This window comes from Pteronotus mesoamericanus, unplaced genomic scaffold (assembly GCF_021234165.1).
Source record: "Pteronotus mesoamericanus isolate MK-2021 breed Mesoamerican mustached bat unplaced genomic scaffold, CSHL_Meso_final contig_2, whole genome shotgun sequence".
NCBI classification, from domain to species: Eukaryota; Metazoa; Chordata; class Mammalia; order Chiroptera; family Mormoopidae; genus Pteronotus; species Pteronotus mesoamericanus.
The window spans coordinates 719,719-741,077 of record NW_026555084.1 but is presented as its reverse complement, the minus strand read 5'-3'; the positions used below and the strand labels follow the sequence as shown (position 1 = coordinate 741,077).

Genomic DNA, 21,359 nt, shown 5'->3' with positions numbered 1-21,359 from the left:
AGTGATCAAGGACTAATGCACAATAAAGTACCAAACGTTTCCAATGCCTGGAACGACAGCTGGATCTAGAAACCTTGGATGCTCTCTCCGGAGTGCGTGTCTGCTCTACCATTCTGTGTCTTATAAATCAAGTGTAAGCTAAATTTAAACGTGGGTGTGCCTCTCTAAAGAGAACTCTTCAGAAACACATCCAGTGCAAATGAAATGCAAGCCCATGGCCAGCCTACAGTCTGACAAGGTCCCTATAAACCATTCTTATCTATTTCTTAAAGGAGAATTGCCAAACTAAATGGCAGGATATGCCCCCTTCCTAGAGCACACATGTAGCCACGCGTTAGGGCAATCAGTAACTGTAACATAAAAACAGTTCTGCCGCCAAACACATCTGGGAAGTTGGGAAACACTAGGCTTTTCTGCTGCAGATCTCCTCCGAGCCTTTTTATCCTGTATCCTGTGAATGTCTAAGGAGATAGGGCGTGTTTTCTACACTTCTTTGAAGGGAATCACCCTTAAAATGAACATTCGTTAGATTCACATCCATTGCCAAACAGAGAAAACCAGAGAAACAGTTTCTTTATATGCTTTAATTCAGAGATCTTTCTGCCCTAAGCTATCTGATTTACTGTAATTCCCTATTACTTTATATACTCTCCATATATAAAAAAACAAAAAACAAAAAAGATGCTTTAACTCACCCAAAGTAAAACAATACAGAAAACAGGGCCAAGAGGGAGAAAGTACTACAGATGATCTTCCCAGTTGATTATCATGAAAAAACTTGAGAGAAAAAAACACAAAAGCCACTGGCTGAGGACGAGGGGAGGGGCAGGAGGGAGGGAGCAGGGGGCCGCGCGCCCGCCCAGGCGGGCGCACGGTGGATGGACAGTTCTCCTGGTCCCGCACCTCCGCCTGCCGTGACTCTGACCCAGAGGTGAGCCTGGGCCAGGGCACCGCACAGCCAGCCAGCAGCAGAGGGGTCGAAGTTCTGAGGGAAACTGCTCCTCCGGACAGAAGGGCCAGAGAAAGGGGTCCCTGGGGGCCAAAGAATGTGTGGAGGACCCCATGTCCCCCTCTTTCCTCACACAGCTCAGATTCAAGGACAGGTCCCAGTCATGCAGATGCACCACAGAGCGGTGGCACAGATGACTAAATTCTAAGAGAAACTCCATTCTCCTGGCCAGAGAAAAAGGTAAAAAAGGATTCCCGAGGGCAGGAGAGACATACGAAAATCTAAAAGAGAGAAGACCTGGAGAAAAAGGACCCCTTAATTCTTCATGAAGACCCACACAACGCGGGACTGCGGCACCGGACAGACGGAGCCAGCGTAGCAAAGGCTACAAAAAGCAAGCTGACGCTTAGACCGCTGCTGACGTCTCCGGCCAAGCAGGGCAGCGCAAGCCCTAGACAGACCCAAACTAGGTGACAAAGGCCCTGAGAAGCAAAAGCGATCAGAGTCCCTCTCCACGTTCTAACCCCCACCCCACCCCAGCGCCCTCTGCTGAAGTCACAACAGAACTTGGTTCTGAGCCTAACTAGAGAAATCCCCTGCTTCAAAACACACCACACGTTTTCTCTGGAGGGTTACAACAATGACAGGACCCTTAGTCTTTACTGTAACAACCATAATGACAAGAGAATCTGAAATCGCTGAACACCAGGAAGACCGGTTCTCAGGGGAGGAGACAACCAACAACACACAACCAGCTGGAGATGAGCCAGGTGTCACCGACGTCACAGCAGCTGCTGTAACTCCTCCCGGAAGCACAGATCACTGTGGCTGATGTGAACGAAGAGACGTCCTCGGCAAAGAAACAGACCCTACTGGTGAAGAGGAACTATCTGAAAAAGTAAGAACTGAAAACTTCTGAAATTTGGTGACTGAAAGATACACATTGACCGATTCAAAAAGCTCAGCAAAAGCCTTCTCAGCGATAACATTAAAAGCATGATTAAAGAAAAAAAACTGAGACTTGATTTCATCAAAATTAAAATGTACTATTAAAATGAAAAGACAAGTCCCTGATTGGAAGCAAGTATTTGCAAAATATACTTAACAAAGGACTTGCATGCAGAATATATAAATTCTCCAAACAATATGAAACTAAAAAAACGATCTGAAAAATAGACAAAAGATCTGAACAGAAACTTTACCAAGGAATCTATGGATGGTAAACAGGCACCAATAAGTGAAAAGTTGCACGTTATCATCAGTGCTTGTGGAAATAAAACAAGGCGCATCTCCATACCTATTAGAATGGCTGATATAAAAAACCAAAATGATAACACCATGGCCGGACAAGGAGGTGGAACACAAGGAACTTTTATACCTTGCAGAAGGGAACGTAAAAATGGTACTGCCGTTTTGGAAGACAGCAGTTTCTTAGCAAATTAAAACATAACACTTACCATATGAGTCAATAATCTTACTCCTAGGTTTTTACTCAAATGAACTGAAAACTTATGCTCTCCCAAAAACGTGCATACAAATTTACAGTGACTTTATTCATAATTGTGAAAAACAAAAAACACAAATGTCCTTCAACCGCTAAATGGATAAGCACATTGTGGATACCCATAGAAGGGACTACTGTCCAGCAATAAAAAAGCATCAACTATCGCTAAATGCAACAACACAGATGAAACTCAGGGGGGCTATGCTAATTAGAAGAGGCCAGACTCAAAAGGTTGCACACTACGGGAGCCCACTTATGGAGCATTCTCAAAAGGGCAAAAGGACAGGGACAGAAAGAAAGGTCAGTGGTGGCCAGTGCCTGGGGGAAGGGCGGGAGGTGCTGAACACAAAGGGGCGGAGCCAGGGGACTTTCGGGGACAACCAAACCCTTCTGCCTCTTGAATGCTGTCACAGTTACACAATCGTTTGTGCTTGTTAAAACTCAAGAGAGCTTTTTGCCAAAACGAGGAAATTTTTCCATGTGTGTAACTTAAGAAAAAGAAAAAAACAGAAACAACCACCCTACACTGTTTTCTTAAATGAGAAAATAAGCTATAAACAATGTAAAACACAATCTGTCAGATCAGCTGCCAAACATTAAACACAGAAATAATCTAGTTTATCTACTATTGAAAAGCAGTCTAAATGGCTCTATCATTCTTCTGCGTTATTATCTGACCCTAAAAGGAACCCTAAAAGGTAATGACTTTGATTTACAGGCAAATTAGCAACACTTTCACCAGCAAAGTAATCAAGAGCCCACTGAGACACTGCTTTCTGCGTGCCCTTAATACGGAATATGAAACGTCCCTGTGCTCAGGGAAGGGTAAGAAGTGAGACAAGCCAGGGGTCCAGGGTCGGCGAAGGAGAGCGCTCTGCCCCTAGGTCTGCAGAACCACAGGGGGAGCTGCCCACCCTGGGTGCGACAGACAGAACAATCTGGAGTAAGTGAAGAGATCTGTCACATCTAGCGTCTAACACGTAACCACAATTCTAAAGAGAATACATACAAAAGAGTTGTTCACCTTGATAGAATTATCCCGTAGCCCGCTGATAATCTTCTCGTCGTCGTACTGCAGGCAGTAGACACCTTTGCTATTTTCGGAGCGACACTGAATCCTCTGCAAGTTGTGTCGTCCACACCGCCAGTTAGACTCTATCGTCTGGGGGGGGAAGGAGGCAACAGATGAGTTCCTGTGAACCAACTGGTCCGTTAGGCTGCAGGCTCTGGCACTGCTTCCAGAGCAGCATGCCGCCCAGAGCCCGTCTTGGTTTGCGCGGCTGCCTGTGAGTAGCAATCGTGCTCTTTTGCAGGTGAGACATTAGCCCGACAATGTTTTTCTCTCAAACATTCCCTGCCTTTCTGGCAGCTATCACAGGGTTTCCAACGAGTTCGGGTTGGATTTGAAAAAGAACAGCCTAGACAGAAGTCAGTTTGTTTCAAGAATGCCATTTGCATCCAAAATATACAAATAAATAGTAACTCATTGGGTCACTCTCTAATACCAATTAAAATATTTGGTGGAAGCCCCCGCCCCCAACATTAAGCCTACACTGTGAATCTGTGTATCCATCCAAAGTATTGTCTTGATCACTGAGAAAAGATACTGAACAACTAGTACAGGCTAACTACTACAGAAAAAAATGCACTGGGGATCCGTTCTGATCGTCCACCAGACTGAAGCTCCTTGGAATACGAGCGGCACCGTTCAGCCCCGGGTTCCCAGGCTTTCATGGCTCCTGCAACACTTCCCGATGTGCCAGTGCAGCCCGGCTACTGGACGCTGGGCCCTGGGGATTACGCGATCGGCGGGAAGCGCACTGCCTGTTTCCAGGGGACGCACCGCTCCCGTCTGGAAGCGGACACGCTCCAAACACGTTTATTTGGTTAAATGATCCACACATTGACCTTGGAAGGAAATTCTTATTATTTCCCTTTTTCAAACAAGGAAGGAGTTTAATTTGCCTGAGCCCACAAAACTAATAATTGGCTGAGCTGGAAGTCACATCCAGCTCCTCCTGACTCTGAATCCATGCTTTTCCCACTAAGCTATGCAACGTCTCTATAAAGAAATACAGTCTTAGTTATTGAGGCAGTGAACACAGAATACATGAAGACCAGTAAAAATGTCAGGTAAAATATAAGTGCCAAATGAGTGATTAAAAACTCAGGGATGCGGGACTCAAGGAGACAGACACTCGGCGGCTCGCCCGGGCGCGGAAGTGGGCCGCGCCCAGAGCCCGGAGCCCCGACCTTTGGGAGTGGGTAGAGGGGGTTTTCAGGATCAAAAGATAACCAAGTCTCTACTAAGATCAACCAAAGTGTAAAGTCCTGATCCTTGACAATTGGGGACCAGAATAACTGGTTATACCTGAATTCAGGATATAGTTTAAAAGATTAGCTCTCAGTAGTTAATTATCTGAGTAGCTAAAAGCGTAATTAGTTGCTTTGCTGAAGAAAGGAGCTAGTTCTCATCTTCATGCACGATAAGTACTAAACTACTGCCTCTGCTGACATCTAACAAAGTACACTTCCTCACAGCTTGAAGGCAGTGCACTTCTGCACGCTCTCACATGTTAAAACGCACTGAACGTTATGTGCTAGGTACTACCCTGCTTTCATAAACGCTATGTGCTTATATATTTTACAGCTAATTTAAGCATCACAACTCTGAAGCTGATTTACTGACCTCATTTTACAGAAAAGAAAATGGAAGACTGGAGATATTGATACACATACCCCTAAAAAGGAAAATGTTTTAGCATTTGTGGCCTCGGTCCTTAGCACAGGAGACTGGAAATCCAATCCCTGCCCACTGGCAGCCTTGAGAGATGGTGATCGCCTATTTCCTGGGCCCAGGAGGCACAAGGAGGTGCCATGGAGGCGGAAGAAGCCAGGCACACTCACCTGCCCACCTGCTGCCGGGTCAGAGCTTCTGAGCCAGCAGCATCACCGCCAGTGGGTTTGCAAAGTGTCAAACCTAAGCGCCCACGCCCGAACCGAGCTACACCCGCCACCTCTGCCAGCGCTCTCAAGGCCGGCAGCGTTCTGTCTGTATAAGCAACTTTTTAAAAAAGGGGCCTGGAGAATAAAGAACTTCTTAAACTGAACTCAGTGCTTGGAATCAGAGAAGGAGGCATTTTCAGAGAAGGCTGAGACACTCGGCATGCTACGGCATCCAGGGAAATGCTGGCCTGGGAGGCAGGAGTACTGGTAGCAAGGCTTACTCGTGGCCAGGACCCCCAGCGATGGCCGCCGACATGCAGGCCGCACCTCCTGGGGCCCCGCGGCGCTGCGGAAGCCGTGCCTCCACAGACCCCAGAGTGCCCCAAAAGGGACTAGGTAACGTGTCTGTCTGTCTGTCTCCATCTCACACACTAGGTGTTATACACCTGTTCTTAGTTTTAAAACATCCACATTTTTATAATATTATTATATCGGTAACTAGCTCTGTTAGTCTATATTCCAATGAACAGAAAAGGCACATTTACCATCACATGGGAGTTAAAAAAAATTTTTTTTTAAGAGGGAGTAGAGGGCTCCTCATGCCAGAAAGAATCTCCCACATGTTCTGCTCTCCCTCTGATCACAGTGGTTCTGGACCTGGCGCCCTGGTTACCCTTCCCTGTACCCACGGCCATTCGGCAGAGGAGCGGGACCAAGGCAGGAGGTCGGCGGACACCCGGGCAGGGGCGCCGCCAGCACGCAAGGCTGCGCCCTACTCGCGACCCACAGCCCCCGCCCCGAGGGGAGCCAGGAGCCAGCGTCTCTCCCAGGCTCTGCGGGGCGACAGCCTTTCCTTCTAAGTCGGGTGGGAGTTAAAAAGTGGCTTGGGCATCTCAGCACTTAGAATGAGCCTGATCTCTAATACACATATCGGAATTTTAGAAGAAAAAGTTTCCCGAATAACCCTTGAAGGATCATTGTAAGACGTCCCACTCAGGGCTGTTTCAAAAATTATTAGGTTCCTTAATCCCCAAACAAGTGTAGGCTGTTTCAAACCGCCAGGAAAGTCACACGAACGCGGGTCAGGCGGGGGCGCGCTCAGCTGCGCACCACCCCGGCTACCCGAGCTCCCCCTCTCCGCTCCCAAGGCCGCCCGCGCGCGAGCAGCACTTCCGCGGACTGCATCCGCCCCAAACACCGCGTGCCGCCTGGTTTGAGGACCTCAACTCTTCCTAGAATGCTTAGAAGCCGGGTCTTTTTTAGGAAAACCAGACCCTTACAAAGGGAAGGCAGCCCACTGCGGCAGGAAACAGCCAGGTCCGTCGGCAGCGTTGGCAGGCGACGCGGGGAAAACGGGAGGAAGTCGCGTCTGCTTCCTCACAACCGCTGAGAGGATCGAATGAGACGCGCAGGTGAGCGCTCACCCCAGTGCCTACAAACGGCAGCAGTGACTCAGTGACTCTCGCCTCGGTCTGGGCAGAACACTGGCCAAAAGGGGCAGGCTCGGGCCCGCAGAAACCGGCGTTCCACGCTGGCGGCCCCGCCCCGGCCGCGGCCCCGCCCAGGAAGGGGCCCGCCCTCGCAGGCAGTCGGGCTCCTGGCCCCGCTTCTGCCGCCGGCAGGCGGCCCCGCAGGCGGGCGGCCCGCAGGCGCACTCCCCAATGACGCAGATACCTGCGTCTTGCTTGGATGCCGTGCAGCGTGGCTACTGTGGAGGAACACTTCGTGTTTTTGAGAACCTGTAAAATCCCCTTACCCTGTGCAAATTTTCAAAATACTGGGAAAGTAGCCATGATACACAGAGTATACAGCGGCATTTAAATTGGCAATAGAGTGAAAACAGATGTCTGAGTATGTAGGGATATTATTTTTAGAAGCCTAAACACAACTGGGTGGGTGGGCAAGTTTCAGCATTCTCTGGTCAGGACAATGTTAATATCAAGTTTGCAAACCACAAAAAAGCTCCCCACTCTCCCTGGATAAAATGTGGTTGATTAAAAGGTGCGACACGACACACCGTGATTTCACCAGCGGACATTCCAAGGACAGCGCTTCACAGGCTTCGCTCCACAGGGAAAGGGGGCGGGCGCGCTCCAGAGCGGTGTGTGCCGCCACCCTGAGACCGCAGAGACCCAAGTCCCCGTTCGGCAGAGGAGCCGCGGGGACACCCGGGCTCTGGCCTCTGCCGGTCACTGAGGGACCTGGTAGAGCAAAACCAGCATGGGCTGTGGACAGAGAATCTCAGTGCTGTCCATTTGAGGAGTAAATTAAATGCCTGGTGCAAAGTATCTATTAGTAAGCTCACCATTAATAACCATGGTGAGGAGGAATAATAATAATGAAGACTCTAGCTGGTGAAGGAAGCAAAGTTGCTTCTTTAGGCTCGGGCCTCAGGTTTTCCAGGAAGGCCTCCCCCATTCAGAGGCACCCTACCCCCCCCCCGCCCCCACTCTCTGGCACAGGAACACCCACGAGAGACCACCCTCTGCAGAAAGCTAAGAATCCCAATTCATTCTCCCCAGGCTCCATTTCTCACATCCTCATTTCCTGACTCATAGAGGCTGGCCCACTACGCCAGGTTCCCAACTTTCCCCTGAAAAATGAGGCAGTTTCTGGTGGATCAACGTGGAAGGGCAAGGCCAAGGCCAAGGCCATCTGCTCAAGAGGACCAAACCCGGGAATGGCCAGATGACAGAGGCCAGCACATCAACTAGAGCCACCCAGGCAGAGCAAGGAGAAGAGGGGACAGGGGCTGCGACCTGGCATACTTTGCAAAGTGAAAGGGGGAAGAAAGAGACACTGCCACTGTGTGTGGGCAACAGGGGAGGGGGCACACAAATCCACTTGGCATTCAGAGTCCAAGTCATCTTTTGGCCATGTGCTTCATTAAATCCTTTATAGCACAACCTTTACCGTAACTGGACTAAAACAAGGCCAACCGACCTTATCTCAGCTCGTGCCCTTTTTACAGCGAACGGCCAAGGACACTGAGTACTCACGAACTTGCAGAAGGATGGGTTCCCCCTGAAGTCTGTAGTTCTGTAACAACGTGCATCTTTCTCCTTCACTTCCTGAACTTTCCAGTTTGAAAACGACAATACTAAGCCTAGAGCCAGCCAGACCTCAGCTACAATCCCATCTCTCCTACGTAACTGTGTAGCAAGTTCTAAAACTCTGTTAGTGTCAGTTTGCTCTTATTTCAGATGGGGATAGGTAGCTAGTAGGAATTAAATGCAATTATCTGTGAAGGTGCTTGTAACTGCAATAGTCCATTTATGAGGCTTTCCTATCTGCCCTATGTGCACGAGCCAAGCCCCCCGGGTGTCTCACTGGTTCAATCCACGGGTCACTGACAAAACTCTCTGCCTGTGTGTCCACCGTAAACGGAGCTAAACATATGCCCAAAACATAGGTGTGAAGTGCAAAAGAATACAAGGTTGGTCACAGACTCTCTTTCTCACTGGCTGTGTGATCTTGGGCAACCTATTTAACCTTGTGGAGCCTCCGTTTCCTCAGCTTTACTAAGGCCATGACCTACCTTTCAGGTCTGGTCCAGAGTGTTAAGTGAGAAAAAAGTGTTACAACATGCTTAACAAAGTATCTAGCACAAGCAAACGCACTATACATGGCACCTTATTTTTACTATTATTACTATTAGGGAATATACCAAAGCATAAAACATCACCCCTTACCCTAAGAGATCTAGCCCACAAAAATCTGGAGGAGACCCTCGTGGCCAACCAGTGGGCTTTCCAAACCACACTCGAAGAACCGCTGGGTAGACCACCACGATGTGGAGGCTTTGTGTCAACCAGGGTTTCCCTCACAGCTCTACTTTACCTCACATCTGCCTCCTCCACTGACTTACAAATATTATTTCAGCCTGAGGAAATAGGTATGGTAGCTGGTGTCACGTAATGTCACGCCACAGAATGTTAAGTTCATACTGTCAATTGTAATAGTACTCACGGGGCTTAAATAAAATAAACTGTGTCACCAAATCTTCAATCCGATCAAAGTTCTTCCAAAATTCCTGTTTGTTAATGATTGGTTTTAAACATCATCCTTCTCATAATAAAGGATTTACTAAATCACTCAAGGAAATTTAGAGCTATTTTGAAAAGAATAATGGGGGGGGTAAAGTTTCTAAGATGTATGAAGATGTCTTAGTATCTAATTATCTAACTATCCAAGAGTAAGAGCTCCTCTCCCCTGAACATGCACCAACCTGAGATTCAAGCTAACACTCTGTCTCAGCTACTAACACTGCAGGAGCAATTTGTTCTAAGTGCTGCCAACGGATCAATTAATTCCTAAACTTTATGATTTGTCCAGCAGCAGTTTGAAATTATTTAAGCCTCCCTAAAAGGCTATTTTAATAGCTCATTTTAGGGAGCCGAATACTCAAGACAAGGGTTTGTGCTTTAAATAATGATATTCCAGTCACATTCAGATTTCCTGTTAACAAAATGATTCCATTAGTTCACATCTGCCTCCAAAAGGGGAGGGGGGGAACCCTCCAAAAAGCACATGTTGCTCCATTAATGAATTTTGGCACAATAACTTTTATGTCTATCACCTGGGGGAGAGGGTTACTTCACGTTGGGGCAGCCGAGTGTAACTTTATGGGTGATACAGCACTGCCCAGAGAAGGCTACATTTTTCTGCCAAGGAGGAAATAGTGGAATAACCAGGACCTGCCAAGAACACATGTGAAAGAGTTAATGAGAAATGCCTGTGCGTGTCTTTCCTGGTTCAAGGAAAAGGGCTAAATAATAAAACTGAACCAATTAGAACACATGAACAATATCAAACACCTCCAATGGTCCTCATCAAGTTTACAGAGTTTTACTGGTCTGCTGAAGTTACATTCACATCCAAAATGGTCCAGAAGCATAATTTGCTCTATAAAACCCACTTAATTATTGCTTACAATCATATTTGAGTCATTTTTATGAAAAAATATGGGAAATTTACAGAGGAAACTGAGACTGTGCCTTCTCTAGTTTGCTAGACATGGCTCAAAAATATAAAATTGCTTGCCTAAAACTCTGGGCCTTGGATTTTGGAAATTTTATCAAATTAGAAGGAAAAGTTGATTTTGGATCAAGTTTTAATTACAGCAGCCCTGCAGAAGCACTTCATGATTTAGAGAAGTTAGGTCACTTTTTACAAAAAGATGTGATATGTTCTGAGGAACAGCTACAGATTCTTCACTGATTGCGACACACTTGCTCCAAGAGTTCAACTTGAAAAAAAAAAACACTACTTATCCCATGATTTTAGGTCAACAGAACACTAAGGCAACATAAAGAGTTGAGAATGAGACACAAAGAGCCCATAAAAAAAGATAAATCATAAAGTTACCTCTATATCCTGGATGATCTTTGGGTATAAGGACCTGTAAAATGAATTGGGGGGGCCATCTGTGGGTCTGTTTTTAAACAGGTACTGATCCCTGGCAAATAAAAACAAACAGATGTTATGTTTTTGCACATAAAAGGGTGAATTTTATTTAAACATGGTCCTTACAAAGATATTGTATCACTCACGTTTTTTGGCTTGCATTGAACTTTAACATTTAACAGTTGAAAAGTACGATTTCTGCATCTGAACACCTCTGACACAAGTTTACTTCAATGTACAGCTCTCTAATAGGATCCTGCCCTTTTATTTTCTGAATGCTCAACACACAGCCATCCAGCCCTTCACTCCATAGGTTAACAGGAGGCGCTAATGCGGCCTCGTGGGAAGCCCAACGTGGCCCACGTCAAACTCCCTCCCCCACAAGAGCGCAAGGCCCGGCCTCACACCACCTTCTCCCCGCAGCCCCTTCCCTGAGCTGGCCGTGCCCGCGGAGCTGCATTTAAGTTCATGCGTTTTCCCTGGGGGGAAAAGAAACACACACACACACACACACACACACACATAACCCCGCAAGCCTGCCGGCGGTGCCTCCCCTTATCTTCAACCAGGAGCAACCGCCAAGAGCCAAATGGCGTTATTTGATTTTTCTCATAGTTTCTTTTTTCTTATCTATCTCTTGGTAATGGTATTATCACTTAAGACAACGTGAAAGAAAAAGCATAAAAGCACAGCTTTGAAAAAGCCAAATCACTCAAATACAAAGCTTCCTAGAAGTTAATAAATATAAAGAAAACATGCATTTCAGAAGGAAACATTCTAACAGCTTTAACTGCCCCCACCCCCTTCCCCGCTCACTTGCAGCAGGCCAAGCGCCTGGCAAGTGTAATGGCTTCCTGGGTCATCACGCAGACCCCAGGTCAGAGACGCTGTTTCGGGGACGAGCAAGCCCAGCACTCACCACCCTCTTCTTTCTGAAAGGCCCTTCCACAGGGGGTCGGTGCGCACCATCCGCTCGATCAGCTTCTTCCACAGCATCCCCTCGGAGATCACGCGCTGCCATTCCTTGCACACCAGCTCGGCCGCGCACAGAGACCGCGCGTCCAGGTACGAAAGGATGTTTTCCGCTATGTGATCTAAGCCTTGCTCTACAAGACAGAAAAAGCAATGAAAGGGTGGGAAGGGCAAGGACACGTCCCAGTCACCGTTCCCTGAGGACACAAGGAATAAAGAGGCGCTGAACCAGGTCACGTGCTTGAGCAACACCGGCTGTTCTGTAGATGCACACGTGCTTGTAAACAAACCTGCTTCTTTTTGTTTCTGACTTTTTAAAAATAAAGCCATTCACAGTGGCAGTTATTGTATAAAAAGCTGATCCCGGACAATTCGGAATTTGTCAGAAGTTACAATGAAATCATTTTACATAACTCAGATTTTTAAACCACTAGGGGATAATGACTTCCCAAATTTTACAGATGAGGCACAGAGAAGCTGAGTAAAGCCCTCAACCACAGAGCAGTAAAGCCAAGACTGGAACTCACATCTTTCTCCCAAGTTTGTGGTCTTTCTCCTCTATTTACTGTCTCTTGCAACAAATCGTCCTAATCCCTGATCTATGTGAATCGCTTGGCAGATAAGGAAACAAAAAAGTAAAATGCTGACATCTTAAAAAGCTCCACGTCAGTACTTAGATACACTTTTGTCACTAATTTCTTCGTCTCCTTCTTGTGGAGGTAAAGTTCTCAAAAGCAAGAGGTACGTGTCTACAACTTCTAGAACCTTAGCAGGTTTACCCCACACATGCGAAGGTCCCCTGAAAGACCACCAAGGTCAGCCTCTGCCTGCGTGAGCTCACTATGGCCGACCCCGTGGCCCCCGCAAACACCCCTGCTGTGGCTGTCGGCGCGTCCCCTGTGGTCTGAGGAATAAAGCCCTTCCCCGGGTCCCTGCAGTGTGGCGGTGGGAACACTAAACCTACGGGCAGAACGGTCTGGTTTCAAGTCTAGGCTCAACACACAGTAGTTCTATGACATGAACCAAGTACTGACATATCCTGTCCCTGTTTCTTTTAACCACACAAAAGGGTCATTCACCAGTAACAAACTGTCCTTCCCCCCTCTGTCTGTAGAAATCAAATGAACTTCATGAAAAGATTTTAAAGACTACAGGGCAGGCTCACTATCTCTTCTCCTCCCCGGGTGAACAGACGCAGCGGAGCGGCGGCAGGGCGCAGGGCGCAGGGCTCAGCCCCGGGACTCCCAGGGTCCTGCCTTCCTCATCCGCCTAACACGAGGACAGCCGTCTCTGCCCTATTTATTTTAACAGCATCGACATGAGATGATACATAAAAATGCTTTGCAAACGAAGGTTTTCTTCAACTCTAAAATGACTGTTTGCACTGTGGATTACGGTGTGCAGGCCCTCGTACACTGCTTCTCCTACTCTGGCCTCGACCTCTCACTCGAGCGATGACCGAGACGGGGGGCTGCACCGGGACCGCGAGGCTTTCTCGCGCGCGTCGCTGCGCTGCGGCTAATGCAGGCAACGGTGCGCTGCCTTCGTCCAGTCGTCCCACCACAGTGCGTCCCTGCGTGGCAGGAAGTTCAGGTCTCCCCTCCAAAACATCTGGTAAAGCTGCTCCCCGCGCCTGCCCGGCACGGTGGGTTGAGGAGGTGGGGGCCGGCTTAGGTCAGGGGTCTGCGGTCACCCTCACTGTTGTTCCCCTTTGAAGCTGTATCTGGCGGCGCCACTCTGGCCCCTGGAGTTCTGACTCGTCACCCGGGAGGGTGGGGGGTCCGCACCAGAGCTGCACGACGGGCAAACGCAGTACGTCTTTACCCCGAGTTTGTGGGCAAGTGCTCCACGGGCCAGAACCAAGGACAGCACCCTGACTCCAGGTCTGTCCCTCCAGGACGCGCTGATCCCCGCGCTGAATGCTCCCGAGGGACCAGCCCTGAGGCGCTGTTCTGCACCCGCCCGGCTGCGCGGCCCTCCACGCCTCCGTTCAGTCTTCGGGGATGTCCAGAGAGCCTCTGTCCCGTGAGGACACTGCCACGTTGCCATCATTTTTCTGAAATACTAGCCGGGTAGCTTTATCCAAAAAGGAACTGAGGTGAGTCTGGTACGGTTATTATTCTGTGTGTTCCCTTGCTGGTGCTTACTACATAAAGGTGGGATTGCGTTTTTTCTTTACCAGTTGGCACTTGCTGCTTTGTGTCCCTTTCTAACATGCAAAGCCCGCGTCCATGACAGAAATATGAGGTATAATAAAGTGCACACAAGCATTTAAAGCCCCAAATCCCACCTCGCAGGGACAATAGCCTTGACCACTCTACGGACACCCTTCCAGGCTTACAAAACCTACAGTCTTCTCAGCGCTCACCAACTTTCGATAACCCATGTAAGAATTCTGCTCAAGGGTAGTGGCACCTTTACCCACTGCGGTCTGCCAAATACACCACCCCCGGTGGTTGAAAGCAGACACTCTGCTCACCACTGTCCCAGGGCAGGGACGCGCGGGGCCACCAAACGCGGCAGCAAGCGGTGAGGGGCACAGGGGTGCCCTGTCACTCTGCCCACGTTTCTGGCGTCCTCCAGCTTCGAACATCACCTGCGGGCTCTGTCGCTGTCCTGACTAGCCCTGCCTTTGGTCTACTTGTTTATAGGGGCTACGTGTTTCCTAATTATCTTCGGAGCTTTCTTGAACTATAATTTTTCTATCCTTCCTGGTTTTAAAGCCACGCTTCTCAGTGGGAAAGAGCAAAAGGTTAAGTGAAAAAGGGAGCGAAAATCTGCCACCCCCTGCTGCGATCACTGCGCTCCATGCCCAGGGCGCCGCCGCCTCCAGGCGCGGCTGTTTGTGTCTGCTCCCAGCTCTCCTGGCCGACCTGCCCGTTCGGGCAACTTTCCATTATTCAGGGTTTTGCCTTCTTGATACATTCTCAAAGGTTCAGGCTACCTTTTTGTGTATCTACATGATTATGCGCCCCTTTCTTCCATCTTTCTGACCTTCTTTATTTCTAATCAGGGAAATCCACGGACAATCAATCACGTGGGCTTCTTCTTGTGCCTCTCCATTTCTAGCACCGACAAAGTATTCATCAGAACTTCAAATTTCAGGATCTCCCAGCCCACTTTAATCTTATTTTCTTGTAGAATCCTATCCATGGGCTAATAAACAGGTTTTCTCTGACTCTTTTTCCTGCCGGAGTACTTATCTACCTCCTGGTTCCACACGTGATGTTAGCACACAGCCACGTTGCAAGGTCTTTATGACCTCCCTGTCATCGACCAGCTCCCAGCTCGAGTCGCCTGCTCTCTGCAAGAGGAAGCGCACGGTGGGACCAGCACGCACTCGATGCTGCCTCTCCAGGACTGAATGGCCGCGCCATCCCCCTGCCTGTGCAGTTTCCAAATCTCCCACCTGGCGGGGCACCCTACGAGCTGGCTCTCAGAAGCCTGTTTGTCGTAGATGAATCACTCAGGGTTACCGATTTAAAAACCAACACAAACAACTGCAACAAACACAGGAGCCTCTGGACATTCTTCCGGTCTACTGCTGCATGCGCGTCTTTGGGGGCCGGGGGCCAGGAAGGCACTGTTAAGAAGCCCCAGCAGGCGGCTCTCCTGTGCCGGGCCCTGCTGCTTCACACCACGCTGCCCTTAGCCCTCGGGCTCTGCCTCCTCGACCGCTCACCCGGGCTACCCGTGCGTCCTTGCGTAAGGAAATCTCTCCCTAACACACCCCCCTCCTCTTGCAGACGCCAGCGCTCCAGATGGGCAACAGGTCAGTGACACCGTGAGATCTGCTTCCTCCGGATAACACTTTAAATTCCCTTCGTCCTTCCAGGAGGCAGCATGTTTTATAGTCTCTTGGAAAATGCGCGGGCTGCAGACTCAGTTAACCTGGGTTGAAGCACGTCAGCTTTCCTTTCTGGACCTCAGTCTTCATGAAACAGACACGCTGTTCCATGCCCACAATGGATCATCTCCTGCAAACTGCCCACTAGCCCCTGGAAAGGGTGCCCTCCACAGCCCTAGTTTAGAGAGAAAGCACTTCCTAGGCTGGCTGGGAAGGCTGCTACGGAGAGGCTCTCAGGGGGCCGGACACAGGCCAGGCCCCCTGCCAACACCAGTCTGTTATCGTCCCCTCGGTCCCACGTCCCCTAAGGCAGACGCTGTTGGCCAAGGAAGCCAAGCAGTGTTCCTTGCCTTTCTGTTATTTTGCATGAAAAAGTATTATACAGTCCCTCTAGCAAAGTGCTAGGTCCCCCTTGATACCCTGGTTATACGTCTCAGGCTCCCGTGCGCGTCTGAAGACTAGCGCTCACACAAACTCTGCCTGTGCCCCAACGAGCAGCCACTCCCAGAAGCCATGCAGACCTCCCGACATTCTGGTTTCAAGCTTATTCAGGACGAAGAAGTTACTGAAGAAGGTGGCCCACTACCTGGGTTGAAAAGTGGTCTGAGGTGTTAAAACTAAGCATTCTCTTAAGCACCAGTCCCTGGCTCTCGTTCACTCTGTCGTGTGGAGACGCCCCATCCCTCCCATCCCCACCCCCGCAGGGCAACAGGAGGACGCACCACCCCGCTGTCTCGGACACTCAGGCCAGAACGCTGCACTCCCGGTGCCGAAGAAGGACTGCTGCTGCTAATTACAGGCACCAGACGAAGGTCTGGAAACATTTCAACAATAAATTAAAACAATTAAAAGGCATGAATTTCAAAGCTCAATATGTAAATAATGTTGTATCAAAATGAAACTCGAATGTGTAATGTCAGTTCAATGCCCTTGACTACAGCCAATTCTAACACAGCTGCTTAGATCATACAGTTACACTTTTATTTTAGAAACGCATTTCAAAGAGCAGCTGCGAAGACAGGGCCTTCCCCACCCACCTCTGCTGGCCCTTCCCCCTTCCGAGTCACAGAGAGCTGTGCAGTTGTAAAATCTGAAGTCAGAAACCCAAACAAAAAAGCAACGCAGTTGCCAACAGCGGTCTGTCAATGGATGCCCTGACCTTGGAATATACCGACCAAAGGAACCAGGGAGAAATGAAGTGACATGATGCTCAGGTCACAAAGTCCAACATTTTGTTGGGCCAACAAAGTGCCACACACACCTACCTATATGATGTCAGGATGAATCAATTCGGAAATTAGTGGGTGAATAATAAAAACTTCCTGGCAATAAATCTTATTACCTCTGGAGAAGCAGGTGTTTCCTGTCTCTCTGGGCTTTTTTTTCTTTTTTAAAGCTGCCACCCTCAGAATACCCACCAGATGCCAGGCATATTATACACATTCTTTAATCTTCACAATATCCCTTTAAGTCGTATTATTCCTATTATTATTAGTCCCACAAAGATAAGGAGACTGACAGCCCAAGTGGGCTCACGTCCCCACTAAGTGCGGGGCCGGGGTTCCCCTCGAGGGGCTGGCTAACTCCAGCGCGCGCCCTCTTGCCACAAGGTTGTGCTGCGTGGCTCCCAGCCTGCAGCCTTAGCTTTCCTCTGGCTCTTCCACACCCCGAGCCCTTTGCTTTGGTCCCTGTCACCCTGCCAGTCCCTAACGATGTATCACCCTTTCTAGGGGATATAACCAATGAATAAACCACAGCCAAGGAGTGAAATGTTTCAAAATTCTTAATTGCTCCGACACCTCACCAAGTGGATCATCAACGCTTATCATTCTTTTTACAGTACAATCCGCCTCTACTTCAAATGGTATAAATTTCCCCTTTAACAACAGTTCTTACAAACCACAAACTTAGCCTGCAGAAATTGACATTGCAGACTAAACAGTTACCGTGATTTTTAGAAAACCATGTCATAATTATCACTTTTTCCACTGAACCAAAAGGAGCCAGAGACCACAAGCATTTTTCCATTCTCCCCATCCTAACAGGTATGATACGGTAAGCATCAAAAAAGCAAAACTATAGACAATTTTTATAGAACTAATGGTTTTTACAATCAAAAGAAGTCTTGAGTTGACTGTCAATTTCAGCAGAGAAAAAAGTCAAACTCAAGATCATCTACAGTAAAAGCTGAGCACCGACGCAGAGCCATGATTAGCGAGTTGCTCCACACGCTAGTGAAACAAAGCGTGAACACACACGTGGACCTGTTTCTCCCACGCCACTGTTAGGTCTGTGGGGATGAACCAGCGCCAGGTTTAATCCAAGCCTGCTAGACAGTAACTAACAGAATCCACTCGGCCAGCTTGTCCCCAGCTATTACGGTCCTATGTATGATATACACTGACATATGTATATATGTTCAAATCAAATCCTGTTAAAAAAAATAGCATTTTAACAAAAATATTTCCCTGTCCCAGCCAATGGTCCATTCCTTTCATATAATATTCAGTACCACAAAATTTCACTTTTAACAAAGATATGGACAATACCTTTAAATTCACTGTAATGAAAACTGAACTGTATGCGATTATACTAACCATATTTATACACATAACACATGTTCGTCCGTTCTTTCCCTTCTCCAAGACTGTACACGCCCCAAGGAAAGGGGTTGCCTCTGAACTATACTCTACAAATCAAGAGAACAACACTGCCACCTTGTGGACGTTCTGTAGACAGCAGGTCAGTTCCCCAGCTCTCTAAAATGTTTAAGCAGCAAATTATAGGGCACAATAAAATAAAATCCAACAGTAGAAAGCAAGCAAACAAACAGAAATCAGTAGAAAGTTTTGCTTAAGGAAAATGGAGGCATAGCTTCGTTTAGTTAAAAGCACTTTAGGGAGGAACAAGTCCAATTGTCAGTTTTTAAAACCACCCTAACTTTTCCTGGTGAGAGATGCAGCCTGAGTCAGTGGCGAGGCTGCCCTGGGGGCTCGAGTTCTGACGCTGCGCCGGCAGGAGACCCGTATCCTATCACATGTGTGCTCATCTTACTTGATTCCACCTCTAGATCTCAAACTCCCCCCCTATCGTAGTTAAAAATCAGTATTACTGAATTGTGTTGTAAACCATGTAGTGTACACTTCAGGCCAATGAAAGGAATTTCCCAGAGTAATCTAACCTAGAAATGACTTCTGCCTTTGCACCAACTTTTGAGCCACCCGGCACCGCCACCCGCACAATCGCCACAATTCCCGAGGTGAGAAATCTTGGGCCTCTCACCCATGTTCTCTGATCCTTGGCTTCCTAGTCTACGCAATGACAAAGAGGGCTACGTGACGGCTACAGCCCTTTTTGGCTGTTAAATACTATGATTCTAGAGAGGGGTCTGTTTTGCTCTCCTAGAAATACTGATGCACTGGGGCAAACAGTGCTGTATTTCAACAGAGAAACAACAGTCAAAATTTGCTCAGCTAATTCTCAACATCCTTAAAGGCTCCCTTTGTAGAAAGGAAACCTACAAATTTGGGAAGAGGAATTAGACATCGGAAGCTGGGCTGTCAATCTGCAGCCTCAGGCTCCACCCGAGGCCTGAGCCCGGAGGGCTTTGCCGTGGGAGCACGTGCAACATGCGCCCCGCTGCGCTGCTGCTCCCAGAGAGGCCGGCGAGGGCTGCCTGGCGAGGCGCCACCCGGGAGCCCCGACGGGGCAGAGTTGGCGGCAAGGGCCCTGGCTCGTCCCTGGCTCTTTCTAGGCCTCCCTGGCATGGCGGCTGGGGCCTCCGGGCTGCATGGACCCTGGCAGAGGACCCTGTTCTGACCAGCATTCGCTTCCGCAATGAGGTGTTTCTTTCTTACCCCACCAGATATAAATCAAAAATTTAAAAAAAACCCCAAAAAACCCAAAAGAAGACAGAAAGAGATGGAGAGAGACAGAAAAAAGAGAAAAGAATTAATGAGTGATCAAAAATCAAAGGAGGGTGAATAAGCGGAGCACAGGATTTTCAGAGCCGAGAAACTGCTGTGTGATACGCTAACGGTAGATACATGTCATGATACATTTGTCAAAACCCTCCTAATTAAAACACCCAGAGTGAACCCTAAGGTCAAGTGTGGACCGTGGGTGACAGTGACATGCCAATGTAGGTCCGTGTGTCATAATGAATGTACCACTATGGTGTGGGATGTGGAGAGTGGGGACGGACGGTGGGGGGGGGCCACAAATAGCGGAACGTTCTGTACCTGAAACTATTCTAAAAAGTAGTGTATTTAAAAATGATTCAAAGCAAACTTAACCAGCGGGGTGAGGGTGGGGAGCGCGCGTGCTGGCAAGCAGGGCATGGAGGAAGCGTGCATAAGTTTTGAAGTGAAGACAAGCTATCGGTTTTCCCAGCAGGTTTTTGCCTATTCCCTAAGTGTCGCTTCAGATACCAACGAACACTCTAAACTTCCCAAGCACAGAGTATAGGAAAAGTTGTTCCATATTTTAAAAAAAAAAATTAATTATAAAGGCAAAATGCAGATTATACATAGACTACATCCAAAAAAACGAAACAAAACAAAAAACCAAACCCAGCTTGGCATTCATCATTACACAGATTAAAAAAGCATGATGTTGACCACCGATCCACACCCTGCATCACAGAAATGGCCTCCACTTCCTAGACAGACGCTAAGGTGGACCCGGTCTTCAAGTGCCGTGTATTAAAGGGGGCGGCGGTGCCAGGAGAGCCGCCCCGCTCTGCCCTCACGCCCTCCTCTCACAGACACCCAGCCGGCGCCACCACGGCCCTGGGGCAGGCGTCCCCCCGCTGCTGGGCCGCGGACGGCCGCGCCGCGTTACCTGGTAGCGCGGTAATGAAGTCCCGCTGCAACATGGGCTTCAGGTAGGAGTTAATGTGTCCATGCTGGTAGTGGCACATCCGGGAGATGAGGTGCTCCACGAACTCCACCTGGTCGGACTCGGACCACTGGTCGAAATACTTGATACACAAGTCTTTTTCTTTTTGATAGTTTCCTTCTGACGGCCTCTTCCTGGAGACGATCACAGATGACGTTCCATTACTTATCTATTTTAGAAAAACAAAAATATAATTAGTTTGACAAGGAAAAGAAATTCTAATTGGTATTTCATTAGCAACATTTTTCACTCTGTGTATTTAATCTTAAAGTGCCAGTTTTACCCTTAAGCCACTCATTCCTTTATTAATTCATTCAAGAAGTAATTAAAAATGTACTCAGAGCTCCTGTCCTCAAATTAGTCTCAAAAGTAAATGCCAAAGTTACAGCTATTTCTAAAGCTTAATGATGTCTTAAATCACCATTCTCCAATGCTTCTTCCCAAACCACACTGTTCTAGATGACTAATGTTGGAGAGGACCTTCTGGGGGAAACTGCTCAACCTGGCGAAGTGGCAACTGATAGTTCTACTTCCCCAAAGCTGAAGGTCAACGCTTCCCCTACACCAACGGTTCTCGCACTTGTGTGCCTCAGAGTCACAAAGGGCTTAGTAACACACTGATGGGCAGGCCCTGCCAGACACGCCGGCTTCTACTGGCCCGGAGCAGAGCCCGAGAACCTGCATCGCTAACAGCTCCCAGCGAGGCTGAGGCTGCGGACCACGCTTTGAAAACCACTGGTCTCCCAGAGAAACTTGAAGGCAATTGCACCTAAAAAGCTTCATTCTACCCACCAGTTCTTATCTCCCCATCGTTTCCAGGGCTACAAACTGCTGGC

General features: G+C 48.4%; 1 protein-coding gene across 5 annotated transcripts in view; it reads right to left on the bottom strand.

Annotated features, from left to right (window-relative positions):
• The window catches only part of FBXW11 (F-box and WD repeat domain containing 11), a 100,629-nt gene that overhangs the window by 17,510 nt on the left and 61,760 nt on the right, over positions 1 to 21,359 (bottom strand). For all 5 annotated transcript variants that reach the window (XM_054568049.1, XM_054568052.1, XM_054568050.1 and 2 more), the window contains 4 exons: positions 20,467 to 20,692; positions 11,725 to 11,911; positions 10,767 to 10,857; positions 3,478 to 3,615 (listed from right to left, as the gene is read on the bottom strand). In XM_054568049.1, coding sequence (XP_054424024.1) covers positions 3,478 to 3,615; positions 10,767 to 10,857; positions 11,725 to 11,911; positions 20,467 to 20,692 — 642 coding nt within the window. The remainder of the gene's footprint in view (positions 1 to 3,477; positions 3,616 to 10,766; positions 10,858 to 11,724; positions 11,912 to 20,466; positions 20,693 to 21,359) is intronic.